At 45.7% G+C, this 13,920-nt stretch overlaps 1 protein-coding gene across 1 annotated transcript in view; it reads right to left on the reverse strand.

Moving 5' to 3' along the window:
* FAT2 (FAT atypical cadherin 2) overlaps window positions 1–13,920 on the reverse strand; it is a 64,530-nt gene that overhangs the window by 33,074 nt on the left and 17,536 nt on the right. Inside the window, exons 3-7 of the mRNA XM_026118567.2 lie at window positions 13,294–13,608; window positions 6,063–6,124; window positions 4,913–5,224; window positions 3,999–4,209; window positions 1,334–1,473 (exon numbers count right to left, since the gene is read on the reverse strand). Coding sequence (XP_025974352.2) covers window positions 1,334–1,473; window positions 3,999–4,209; window positions 4,913–5,224; window positions 6,063–6,124; window positions 13,294–13,608 — 1,040 coding nt within the window. The remainder of the gene's footprint in view (window positions 1–1,333; window positions 1,474–3,998; window positions 4,210–4,912; window positions 5,225–6,062; window positions 6,125–13,293; window positions 13,609–13,920) is intronic.

A 13,920-nucleotide genomic window follows, 5' to 3' on the forward strand; every position in this document is an offset into this window, starting at 1 on the left:
GGGAAATGTTTGGTAAAAGAAGGGAAGGGCTGGTATATCTTAAAAGCAGCACATGCATGGAGAAGGTATGTAGAAGCAAAGCTTGCAGTCTACACTTATTACAGACAAATCTTCCGTTCTGCATTTGACAGCAAAGACCTGTTGATGGCCAGCACTAATTCTGCTTGCAAGGTTGTCTGGTTCCTCCTATTTGTTTTCGTACCTTGACTGTCCCCTACCTCCTTACTGATGTGTTGACCCTCTCTTAGAAAGTCTCAACCAAGTGTAATAATTTGCTTCCTTTAACAAACCTGAACATGCCATGGATGTTTTGCACAAGCAAGTTTGCTGACATGTACCAGTGGTTTTGAGCGCCAAAATAAACTTGGGGATGAGATGCAAGGTGGCAGGGAATGCACGCCAGGCAAGGCAAGGCTTTGTTTGTTCATTTGGAATATTACTTTAAGATAGTTGAGATAGCCATCCGTTAGCACTGTGTTTCACAGGAATGGTAGTGTTCTTCATTCATCAGTCCTCTCAAACCTCTGCAATGAGTTTCCCACGATAAGCGTAACTCATAGGTGACTCATGATCTAGGCCTTCCTCTGTACAATGAAGGTTGGCTTTTTGGTTTCTTGCGTACAGAGAAAACAGTTGGTGAAAGATCAAGCCCTGAACACCCCTCCTGAGGACAGCTAAATATGGGCAAACCTCAGCAGCCACAGAAACTTGGGCTCAGGAGCATGCCTGAGTGCAGCGTGCCTCCTTTCATCAGTGTTTACTTCTCACATGGCAACTCAGAGGACTCAGCATTTCTGTAGTTGCCCAGGTCAGTCCCTTGGATCTCTGTGCTGATACGCTATTAATGCTCCACGTGCTTGAAGCTGGACAAGGCAAGGCCTGACCTCATCTCTTATAGATGCATCTGTGCTGGCTTTACATAGTCTGCCAGGTCCTGGGAATACCACTAGATGTGCCACCAGGGATCCAAGCATGATCTAGCTGCATATGAAGTCTGTTGTCCCAATCAAGCTGCAGTTTAGTCTGAGCACTTGAGAGCTAGTTGAGGACTGAGTGTAGGAAGTGCCACTCGGTTGTGCTATAAACATGTCCTTACAGATTGACTGTGATCATCAGGAAAGAGCTGGGCTTTCCAAGACCATGTGTGTTTCCAACAGCATGAAAAATTCTTAGATTGAGATTTATAAAATACTCATGTCCCTCTGTAACGGAAGATCACAGCGTAATGAGATTCTTGTGCCTGGCACCTGGTCCAGAGCTCAGTGGAGTCAGAAGAAAGATTTCCCTTAGCTTACTTGCTCTAGATTGGGTCTACTAAAGTGAAAAGCATTACCTGGGTTTTGATGGTAGTGGACCCATCAGTGACTTCTACTGTCAGGTTATAGCTTGACTTCTTTCTGGCATCAAGGGCTCTTGCAATGACCATGCTGCCTGTACTCTTTTCAATATCAAAATCCATGTCATCATCACCACCTGGGATAAGGGAGAGATTAGAAAAGGAAATGGGGGAGAGCAAGTTATAGGTAAGATTTCTGTCTGGAGCAAGCTGCAGGTTACTGCAGCCTCTGCAGGGGAAGGAATTCCAGGAACTCACTGAAGATCTAAAGGATGAGGATCTCCCCTCTGGGCACTGTACACAAACCATACACCAGCTCACCTCCAGATACAGAGATATGTGGCATGCTAGGCAATACACCTTGAGCAGTGGTGTATTGGCATTCACTCTTTGGCCACAGGCAGTTTGGAGACAGTGCCATAGGTGAGGTCTCCCCCAGTTCTAGAAGGTCAAGACTGTGTCTTGTGATAGACTTTGTGATGGATTTTGTGATGGATGGAAACAAGAGACAGGGAGGACATAGAGAAGCCAGACAAAGAGGGAATCAGAGACAGAGACAAAGGAGTATGAGAGAGAATAGAGAGAATATGAGGGGAATTAGAGAAAAGAAGGGGGAGGAGAGAGGAAAGGATACGCTTATGCATATAGTATCTTGGCTAGATTTGCAACAGGCACATTCAGGCACTGGTTTATTTGCACAGGCTCCAGCTTTGCAGCATCAGAGGCTTAGCATGCATCAGAGTCCTGCAGTGCTGAACAAAGCTCCTGCTGGCTTCCAACTCAAGGTCACACCACAGGCATGTCTGCAAGGGTCTCCATTGCCATGGCTGGAAGCCTACAAGCTACCCGAAGAAGCCCAATACCTGAACATTTGGGAAGGCAGACGGTGCTTCCAGGGTGAGCAAAGCCTGTTGCCTCCATCCCAGATGGCTGCATAGCGCAGGAAACCACAGGCCCGAGCAGCTCAGCAGCAAAAGGCTGTTCCTCCTGCTATTGCTGCTCAGCCCTGGCGTGGTAGCTCCTTTCTTATGCCTCACTTGCTGGTTGCCTGTTATTTCTCTATTGCATTTGAAACACCACTGCACTGTTCTCAGATACAGATAGGTAGAGGCAGTTTTCTGCTATTTATCCCAAGTCTCAGCCTCTCCATTTATGGCTACCAGAAACTCAGGATTCTTCCTTATTCTCCTACCAGGTGGTTAAAATCCTGCCTGGCTGTTAAATTACACAACTTTCCTTGAGGGAGAAATGTAGTGGTTGCTAGCTATCTGGACCACTATTTTCCTATTGGAAAGAGACAGAAAGCAGAAACAGAGGAAGAGGAAGATACCTGTGGATGCCTTCCTCTGAGACAAGAGAGAAAGGCTCCCTTTACATGATGCCAAGTGGAAAAAGGAGGTCCAGGGAAGGAAGGACATTAAGTAAGACTTTAAGCCCCTTAAGTCAGTGTTTTCGCAGACACCATCAGCCCTAACAACAGAGCCCTTGCTGATGGGGAGAGGCTAGTTTTCAAACCAGGTGCTCAGGGGCTCCTGGACCTCTACATTACCTGCTTGGTTTCCAGCTACTGTGAAGCTTAGTTTCTTTAGCAGGTAAAATGAAAGCCTGTCCTCTTCTACCACTCTCCAAACCAACAGAGTTCTGACTAAGACTTGGGGCAGTAAGAACCACCAAAGATGAGATCCATGCAGGCACCCAGCAAGTAAACAATGGTGTAACATTCAGGGGAAGATACTTCTAAGGCTGCAAACCCAAGCAGACACTACTAATGCCAGATAAGCCTTGTGCTGACATTGCTTACTCTATGCTGCATTGTGTCTTTTGTTCTTTAATTGTATTTATACACCATTATCCCTGCCTTAGCGTACTAACAAGAAAAACAGTTTACTTGCCCAATTAAGGCTTTCTGTGACGAGGGCAAGCCCTGCAGGCAGTGTCAGAGAAGAGGCTGTGTGAGGTAGAGTGAGGTACCACTTCGAAACACCAAACTACATGAGCACAATTGGTCCTTGTTAGTGGGACCAGTTCTGCACACATGCTGCCTGACAAGTTCCTGGGGGTGGCAGCCCACATTGCCTCTGCCCTGACATCATATATCTCAGAGGACAATCTAGGGCCACTTCATGTTTCATGTGTAAGTCATCTCTTGGATGCCGTGAAGTGGAAGCAAAAGCCCCACCAGTCAACTAAAATCTGCTCTTTAAGGAATCCTTCCCTCTCAGCTCCCTCTTGGGACTCTGGGCTCAGGAGGGAGGGAGAGACAGGGGCAGTCTGCAAGACGGGAACTGTGAGACCCATACTGGCCACTTAGATCCCAAGATATTTTACTACTGCCAACACTGTCACTCGTTTCCCAGGAAGAGCTGGGGTTGGTTGTGTGCTACCTTTCAGGCATATTGGAGAACACCTCAGCACTGGCAGGCACCAGAATGTCATTTAAAAAGTGTATTAGATAATTGCGCTTGGCACAGGAGCCCTTAGACAGGCAGCTTTGTCTCTTGCTGTTTAAGCCTTTCAATGTCTGTGAGAAAGCTTTTGCTGTAACTCACCTACACCTAAAGCAAACAATTTTATTAACTCAGGCATGCAAGTGCTCAACACCAAGGGAGCTGGGGCAAGCTCTCCCAGACATTGTTGTGCTGGTTTAATTTCTGCGTCTCACCTGTGATATTAAACCACACTTGGCTGGGGCCCATTTCGATGCTGATCACTCCCACCATATGGTTCACAGGATCTGTTTCCATGACGGCAAAGTTAAAATGGGGCTCATCGAAAGCTAGTGGCTCTGAGGAAGGGCCAGGCCGGGCAACCCAGCTGATGTGAAGCCGCACATGGGAGGAAAGTGGTGGGCTGCCTCCATCTGTTGCCTTGACCTGCCGAGAAATGCATGCGTGGTCAGGGAGAAGGGCTGGTTTTGCAGTCTCCCATGTTAATCGGGGCTGGCTGAACTTCTGAATGCCCTGCAGTAAGCTGCTTCTCCCACCCACCAAGAGCTTCAGGTCTGAGTGTGCCCAAAATCCCACAAAACAAATCTTGTCCCAGTGGGCCATGTTCTGGCTGCTTCCTAGGTGAAGTTGTGCAACCTAAATTCCTCTTGATCATCAAGAAAATCTGCCAAGCTCAGTCCAAAGCAGAGACTGGACCACAAGCCTTGATGCAAAGACCCACAGAGTATCAGAGAGCTTTAAATCTAGATCCAAGCCTCATGGCCTGACCAGAATGCCAAAGGGAGGCACTCCTGAAACTCCCAGACCGTTCAGATTCAGGTCCACGTCTAGATGGGATCAGGCATCGCTGTGTCCTCCTCTGAGAGTGGGTTGGATAGTCCATTTCACATTTTCCCTGCATTTTTAATAGCTTCTTAGCTTCTACATTTCTCCTTTCTCCCTCCTTCTGCCCTTCCCTCACAGTTTATCTCACTATAACCCAAGTCTGTCTCATCCAACCTCTCTTCACACTGTTGCATTTCCTCCACCTCTTTCTTCCTTTTATCTTTTCTGTTTCTGAAATCTTCCCGCTCTTTCACTCTACACCCATCTCTTCCCATTGGTACTCTCTGCTTCTGTCTCCTCTCACCGTGAGTATGTTGTATTCAGAGGCAGGAAAAGCCTTCCTGGAGAACACCATGCCTGTTGTGGGGTTGATGGTGAATATCCCTTCCTCCTCCTCATCAATGGTGTAGGTTATCTGGCTGTTCTGGCCTTGGTCACGGTCAGACGCAATGAGCCTGTAGACCGGCAGTGGCGTCTCTGAGGCATCTCTTTCGGGGAGCTGCACCATGAAAAGCTTGTGGGGAAAACTGGGAGGACTGTCGTTAGCATCCAGGATTTCTATGACAACTCTGCTAGTGGACTTCAGGACTGGGTCTCCATTGTCTGAAACAGCCACCTGACAGCAAGCAAAGGGAGTAGGTGATAGAGATGCTTGCCATGACCTAAGAAATGAACAGCCAGCCTTCATCCTGATGGGTAGTAACTAAAATAGATTTTTTGTGTGGATCTGCATTTGTATCCCAGCATTTTCAAAGGCATTGCTGCTTTCTACAGGGATCTAGTGGCTGTATCTGTCAAGGCTTGTGCAGATACAGGGAGGTGAGTCTGCAGGGTTCTTGCTTGCAGTAGTTTGGAACAGTGGGTCAGATCTCACTAGTAAGCCAGACTTTTGGTAATTAGGGGTCACACAATCAAAAACATTTGTATTATAGCAGCTTTGCAAGTTATCACCCATCCTCGCTTAGCTGTGACTGTGCATGCTCCCAGCATGCTCCAGTTGCAGAGAGAAGTGCATTATCCTCACTCTCATGGACTAAAACACCTTAAGATTCCTCTAATGTAAATATGTATGGCTTGGAGCAGCTAAGGATGGGGGCAGGTAATGCAAAGCTACAGAGCAGTGTCTGGTACAATGAGATAAGTAAGGGTAGATTTCTCTGGCTTGCTCTTTTTCAAGTGATTTATTATCCATCCTGCTAGAGGACAATTCCAGGCCTCTTCCTACATTCCCACAGCTTCCAGAATAGGCCTTTTGCTCCAATCTTCAGTAAGGAAATAATAAACCCTGCAGTACTTCAGCAGCTGTCTCTTAGGGCAACACACACTGTTTAATTAACTTTCCCAGCAGTGATGGGATGAGACTCTTTCTCTATGCTCCAACTTGTAAGGAAAGTTCTTTGAGGACTTCATACACTTGTAAGTAAATAAAGCTAATTACAATCATCATTACCCACCTCTAGGATATGTTCAGCCTTGTATTCTCGATCCAGCTGCTGTGAAGTTGTAGAAATCAGACCTGCCAAGAAAAAAAGAACCATTGAGCTGCAAGCCTCAGTGTCTGAGGAAGGCAAAGGCTGACTAAATACTCGTATGCCCAACATCAGCTCACCTGATGGTGCTGTTTAAGGTTTCCTTCATAACCTGAGGAAAGACGCAGATACCTCCAGAGAGCGATTTGTCCTCTTCCAGCATGAATCACTTGGTGGAGGTGCTGCTTTCTTTGCTCTGATTACAGAGACCACAGAGAAGGGGAGGACATCTACCAGCTGCCTACATTGTTTGATGGTTTTCAAGGACCTGTGGTGAGCCATTTGATGAGAAAGGCTGCAGGACTGTGAAAGTAAAACTTTACTTATGCCTCTAAGAAAGAAACGTTCTGTTTGTGTTGGCAGAAGTTTGGCCTCTTAACAAGTCTTGACTCCTGTTTTCCCTGTCTTGAACCTTGCTCTTCGTAATTTCCAGTGTTTTGACAAAAGTTTGTCTTCTCTCTTGGGGAAATACCCTCTTTACAGCATTCTACTGCTAGAACAAATGCATTCAGTCTAAAAATAAGGTGCACAGTTGATGATGACAATGATTATTTAAGCCTTGTTGAGAGACAGGATGAAGCCTCTAACAATTCAGAGTCTTTCCTCAAGATTTAGGGATTTCTAAGAAATGCACACTAGTTTAAAGGCAGAGGATAGGCTGGATGCAGGAGGGAAAATTTAGGGCTTTCATGAAGTAGAGGTTAAATAAAAACATCATAATTGCCTCTTTTTGGCCTGTCAATTAGTGAAGCTCAGTAGATGTAAGTGCAGAAAGGACAGAGTCAAAACTTGTGATTCCACACCTGGCTTCCTATTAGTCCTTATCAAGTGCCTTGAGTCTTCACCTCTGGTGAAAACCAGCTTTAGACCATTTTCAGAACTGTTTTACAGATGATGGAAATTGTATGTACAATGCATGATTTGCTGACAGTCATCAAGTCTGACACCTATGAGTGCTCTTGCCCAAGCCCCATGCCTCCTGCTGCTGGCAGTCACAGTTATGATGGTGTTTATTCCTAGCGAAGAGAAGTCCTGCCTCCTCCCACAAACTCTGTCTGAAGTCAGTGAGAATTGCCTGACAAAAGCAAGTAGTGACATAGGTTCATGCTACTTTGGGAAATGCTTTGCAAGGGAGTCAGTGTGCACTTGCAGGGGTGTGAGAACATGTACGTGTGCATCCGACTAAAAGACTTGTAAATCAGAGTTGCATGAACCCATCTCATTTCTCATGTCCAGTCCAAGGCCAAAAAGCTTTTCACTATTAGTATTGTTTTCAGTTTTATCGTAGTTCTTTGGTGTATTGCTGTTTGAGTGTGATAGACAGGAGAACATTTCAAATGGCTGAAAGAAATACCAGGCAGCAGAAGGAGGGAGCAGCTGCTTGGAACAAAACTATTGTTAACTGTTACCACTTGCTCTCTGGGATTATTCATATTTGGCACCAGGCACTACACTTTTATTTGATGCCTTTACAATCATAAATCAACACTCCTTAATGTGTTATGACAAGATGATTTGAAAGGCTGCATTTGCGTGTATGTCATGGATTTTTTTTCCCCCCTAATCTCCCTTTTGACATCTCAGCAGGTGAAGAAGATTCAGTAGTGGCCTAAGTGACTGAGGAATTCTGAATCTCTCCCAGGCTGATGGGGGACTGTAGGGCTCCAGTAATAGCAAAGCATTTGATGTGCGTGAAAGTGCTCTCTTAATGGGGACACAAGCAGGGAACTGTAGTAGTGGTTGGCTGAGATCCGTGATGTTCCTGTGTGCATTGCCAATAAGCTGGATGAGACAGGGGAGCAAAGATGGAAACTCCTGCTACTTCTGGTGATGGTTAATAATTTTGACCTAACAACTGCAGGACACACAGCTGATACTGACAGGGGCATCACCCAATACCTGTGTCGATACTGTGGATACTTTTAGTCTATTGCATTGCAAAATTCAATTGCAACAGACTGACTTCATGTGTGCACTCGGTTATTGCGTATCAGCTGATGGTAGGTAACTTCTTAAACCTTCAATCTAAAGTAATTATTTGGATTTGCCCGGCCACACTCTGAAATTCTTCCATGCCCTGATGATGAAAATGAAAGAAAACAGGATCATAGCTGAGCATTTTAGGAACTAGAGAAGCAGGACTTTAGTGAAGGCACATGAACTGGAACTTAACAGTTATCTTTGATGTCTGCAACACTTCGAGATGCTCAGATCTCCTGAGGAGTAATGGCTGACTCTACTCTCCATCACAGACCTGCGCCATACCCCGACTGGGATTTTTAACACTCAGCATTTGTGCATTTAGCTTCATGTCTGTTGAGTCACAAGTCAAAGGACTGGCTTCTCTTCCTGACCCATGGCAAACTCCCTCTGTCCCTTACCCTGTGCCCAATTCCTCCCCAGAATCAGTAACCACTCTGCCATGAGATCAGAAAGCTCTTGCGGTTAATGGTTAATCACTCTATTCCCACATAGAGCCATGGTGCCGTGCTGCCACCAAGATGCACAAACTGCCAGCAGTGTTCACACAGCAGCTGAGCATCGAGAGACAGGGAGATGGGGATCGGACATGGTGCTTGAGAGAAGCCAGCTGGAATTAATGCATATTTTTATTTGTTGCTACTTACACCTTGTTAAGCCAGAGGGCTAAAATGGAAGTGGAAACTGTTATTAAAGGGGAACTGCTGTCAGCTTTTGTGGCCTAGGGAAACAGTTACTCTCCGTTTTTGTTTTTTGTTTTTTTTTTTTTGCTGCCCCTTACTAGGCCCTGGAAAATGTTTGCTTATTTGCTAATGAGAATGTTTTGTGCATGTGTATGTGGATGTGTGTTATCAGTGCATTCCCTGCCCCTCTGGAAAACAACAACTAGCCTGTCCAATGGGTGTCTTATATTTGTGTCCTTGTAGGTGGCCCTGAAAGTGCTGGTGTTTCTGCTGAGCCCCCTAAAGACTGAAAAAACTCGAAGGTCTAATTGGCCTTTGTCAACCAGCTGAGCTCTGTATTCACCTGAAGGTCCAGAAATGATCCCTTCTGCTGCTTGCATGTAGACAGGCACAAGCCCTGCGCTTGTGACCTGTTTACATGCAGGCAGTGAGAAAGGATCATTTGTGTTCTCCTGCTTGCAGCCTGGAAAGGGGAGAGAGGAAAGCTGGTCGTGTTGGAACAGGAGCAGCAAAATTAACAGTGCATTGTTGTTAGGGAACAAAAAATAATAACTTTTACTGGCAAGAGCAGGACTGGGGTGGAGATTGCTGGCCCCCTGCCCTGGCTGCAGGGAGGCAAACCTTAAATAGTTAAAATAGCCAGAACCAGGTTTGCAGGCACTGAGGCTTTCACAAGAGTCTGAGAAGGGAAGAGGCTGTGCCCCTGAAATACTCTTTCTGTTGTCCCACTGCTGTTCCCTCTCACCCTCTCTTCTCTTTTTCCCTTACCATCTCCCCTCTTGTTCTGACTCTCCTCTGCACTACTTCATGCTCTACTGTAGCCTGTGGTACGTTGGATCAGGTAGCAGCAGTGCAACCATTCTCAGATTTAAAGAACAAGCAGTGTCTGACACCCTTCTGTGCAGAGAAGTGCAGAGAACACCAGGCATCCCTGCGAAGCCCGTAGACACAGGCATGGCAGGAGAAGTACCAGAAGAACAAGCACTAGATAGGACAAGAGTTGCAGATGAATAATCCAAGGCAGACGGATTCTCCAAAACAGCCTTTTGGCAGGATGAATGGCTTTGCCTCAACTCTTCCTGCCAAAATCTTCTAATTCCTCCCAGTCCTGTCTGAACTGGAACCCGCTTTACATCATGGACTGCAAAGCCAGCACAAAACAACCTGAAAACTTTTCCAGCAAAAGAATATCCCAAACCCTACTATCTCTCCATCTCTCCATCTATCTCCCTCTCTGTCTATCTGTCTCTTACAAAAGCTGCTGTGCATCAGCTGCCAGGCTGGGCTGGAGAGATTCCATTGCCAATGGCAGAAAGCTTTCATCTCCTTGCACAGTTTTATTCCTTCTTCTCATTAGCCTTTCACTTATTTTCACTCTTTTTCTCCACCCTCTTTAGGGAACTGAGAGCTGGAAGAGCTTAGAGCCCTTCTCTGGTATTTCAGGGCTGATGGAGGAGCCAAGCCTTGCTGAGGGACAGTTATCACAGCCATTCCTGTCTCCTTCCAAGCCCTCAGGAGGAGAAGTCATAGGGCCTTTCTGGGTATGTCTCCACTGGCCAATCCATCACCATGCAGAGATACTAGACCAAAAGCAGAACAAGCTGGCTCCAGAACCAGAAACAGGTTACATGCATTGGTGTGGCACTGTGCCCTGAATAATTATCCAGGGCTGTTCTGCAGGGTTATTCCTGGTGCAGGCATGTCTGTTGTCAAAGTAAGTCAGGCCCTTAATTCCTATTAGTGCACAATATGAGAACAAGTTTCCTCCTTCTCTCCCTCTGCCAAGGGGCTCCTACCCAGAGAGACCTGCTATTAACGGGCAAGGGAGCTCACCAAACTGACCTCTGGGGCTCCTCTGCTCTGATTCACTTCAGTGCTGATGCAACCTGTTTGTCCCCAGGACTACAGTGTGAGATAGGAGAAGAGGAGAGGTCTAGATCATTGTGTTCTCCACATGTAGGAGCTTACCTTCTGACCTAAGTGCTAGAGAAATTCCTGAAGAATGCATTTTATCCTATCCTTTGCTAAAATCACGTGACTAAGGGCAGCAGCCTCTGTGGTTTCCTTTTGAAACTGTTGCTTAATATTGTCACATGATCACTGAATAATGTGACAGAGATTCAGTTGAGCTGCATCACGGATAAACCTATAACGGCAGCACCACCTACTCAAACTCTTCTGCAGTCATAGGATTTGGGGCTGACCTTGGAATAAGTATTGGCAATCTGGATTATATAGATCTTTATCAGTTCAAGAACTGAAATGCTACTGGATTTTTTTATGATCATTTCCTCTCGCCAGTGAGGAAGTAGATGCATTTATCGCATTTGAAAAACAAAGACATGTCGTAACTAAAAATCCAGAATAAATTTAAGTGGTCTAATAGCACTATAGCCTTCATAATGCTCAGATATTTGCAGTGCTTTCTATCTTTGTTTAAATGTAGTTGAAGTCATTTGGTTTTCACTGCACTGGGGCAACCCTTTTTGAATACGACCCCGCACTAATATGAATGACCAGAAACTGAATCAGCAGCAGTTCATCTTCCAACACTGTACTGCCATTGGGTACCTCCAGAAGAGATCAAAGAAGAGTATGTTTTTATTCTACTTATTGGAGGCACTAGCATGTCCTTGTCCAAACAATGAAAATATCACAGTGTTTTCAATAGCTGCTTACAGCCCAGAAATTTAGAAAAGCTATGAATTTTTTTTTCTGGCAACAGCAGTAAATGACTTCTCTTTACATACTGTAAACACTAGCACAGAAACTGCTCAGTTTATGCCAACGTTCACAGGTAATCATTTGTTCTTTTGAATGACATGCAAGTAAAAGAACAGAGAACTGAGTCCTCATCAGGCTTGCAAGGCCATAAGCAACCTCCAAGCTCAGGATTTAATGACAAGACCTCCAGCAACCGTCCAAGAGATAAGATCAGCTCATGATTTTCTTAGAAGACTGAAAAATGTATCACTCTTCACATGCAAATTGCCTCACTATAGAGGGAGATGGATAGAAGATGACTCATACGTCAGAGAGCTTTTATTGTCTAAGATCAGAACTGAAGGGTTGGCTTAGAGGTGAGCTGTCTCACTAGCAAATGTTTGGAATTTGCTGGTGTCACTTTTTTTTACCGTATAACACAGCAGCCTTGAAGTATGGCTTTGTAGGGCTGCATCCACACTACAGCGAAAGTTTTCCCTGGTGCCTACAGCATAGAGAAGTATGAATTTCCTGCAGGGTGCATGAGTGCCAGGGGTCCAGAGCTCATCACATGATGGGAGCTAGCATGGCATCCTTATAGCCATTTCCTGTCTATATACCATCTAGAAGGCAGCATACAAATGGGACCTCTGGAAGCACCTCTCCATGGAGCCCAGCAGCTGTGCAAGTTGTCCATGGTGCTGCATTGTGCATGGCCATCTGGACTACATGGCAAAGTTGAATGCAGAGCAATGTCCTGACTTGGCTAAAAAAGTTCTGACAGTGGAGGTGGCTTGGTTAGCCAATATGTCCAGGCGCGTCTGCATGGTGCCAGTTAGAGGCACCCTAAGAATCTCTTGAAACAAGGAGGGTTTCAGTGTTTCATCCTAAAAATTTCTTTTGAAATAACTCTCTGGCCAGTTCTAGAGGTCTGGCTCCAACAGAACCATCGCATCTGCTCCAGGAACAAGGCAGGAGGTTGTTGGCACACCACAGGCACCACATGCAATTAGGAGCTACAGTAGCCTTTTTCAGTGCATCCAAGGTCCTTTCTCATCTGAGAGCAGGCTTCTGTCCCACTGCAGTAGTTGAACAGCTTTATCACCCACAGGAGATCAAAGTCATGCAATTAATTCTCTCCCATACTCAGGCTCTGTGCCCTCCCTTCCCTCTTCTCCCAGGAGCTGATAGAGTGAAGGGCATGGCACACCTTTCTTTGCCAGACTGGTCCAATGTCAGCACTACTATGATAGTTTAAGGAAGCTCTTTACGCTAAACATCAGTGGGTTTTTGATGGCTCTGAAAGATCTGGTAATTAATCGTGAGATAAAAAATACAGCCTAGGAAGATGGCAGTACATTTACTACATTAATAGTGCTGGAGAATGGGTGAAGCCTTTGCATGCAGTAGGATTCATTTTCATTAATCCTGCCTTATTCTGTCTCATGAACAGGTAGTCACCTCTGTAAGCATGTTTCCTGACAGGCTGTGCAAGAGGCCAGCTGTTTGTAAGAGCGAAGATTAAAAGCAATTCTTTGACTCTCTTTTGTTGTTTGAAAGTAGAGAACTCATGCCATTCTAAGAGCCATCTGGCTGCAAGTAGCAGCCTTCAGGTCCAGGGAAATGCCTATCTCAGTAATTAGTCTCCTCCCAGTGTATTTGGAGACTGGGACTTTTGCTGCAGAAGGAAGGTGTGACAAAGGCAACTGTGTGGCTGTTGTGCTGAATATGTAACATTCTCGGGGCACTCGAAAGCTCCAAAGGCAGATGTTTAGTCTGATCAGTCTTACCTGTAATGAGGTTAATGGTGAAGAGTCCTTGAGGATTTCCAGTTAGGATGTGAAAAGTCAGTTTTCCCTCTGAGCTAGAGTCTGGGTCCAGCGCATCGAGCTGAAGGATAGATGTGTTGGGTGGGGAGTTCTCCAGCACAGAGGCATAAAAGACAGGTCTGGACATCTGAGGTGGGTTGTCATTGGTATCAGTGACTTCAATATAAATTTCTGTCACAGCAGACAGAGGAATTGTTCCCAGGTCAAGAGCTAGCACTGACAGCCAGTAGTGAGATGTTCCTTCTCGATCAAGTGGTCCTACAGTCCGGATGGTGCCTAGAAGAGTGACAGAAGGTGTTTGTGAGGGATTCAGGAACTCAGACCACTTTGCCCTTAACACCAGACTGATCTGTGTCTCTGTTCTGCTTCCTGTTTTTTGCTGCAGATATAAACCTTGGTGCCCACCTTGCATGGCCATATGATTTTGTGGAAGGTGAGGGCTCACTTGTCTAAGGGTAATTTGGCATGCAGGTGAAAGGGGAGTCCTGGGTATTTTGGGGAAGGATAGACATTGATTTAACATTATTCTAAAGAGGCAAACCCTGCTTGCTCCTCACCAGATACAGGGATACATGCTATATGTCCCTG

The sequence above is a fragment of the Dromaius novaehollandiae genome, chromosome 15 (assembly GCF_036370855.1).
Source record: "Dromaius novaehollandiae isolate bDroNov1 chromosome 15, bDroNov1.hap1, whole genome shotgun sequence".
Lineage (NCBI taxonomy): Eukaryota > Metazoa > Chordata > Aves > Casuariiformes > Dromaiidae > Dromaius > Dromaius novaehollandiae.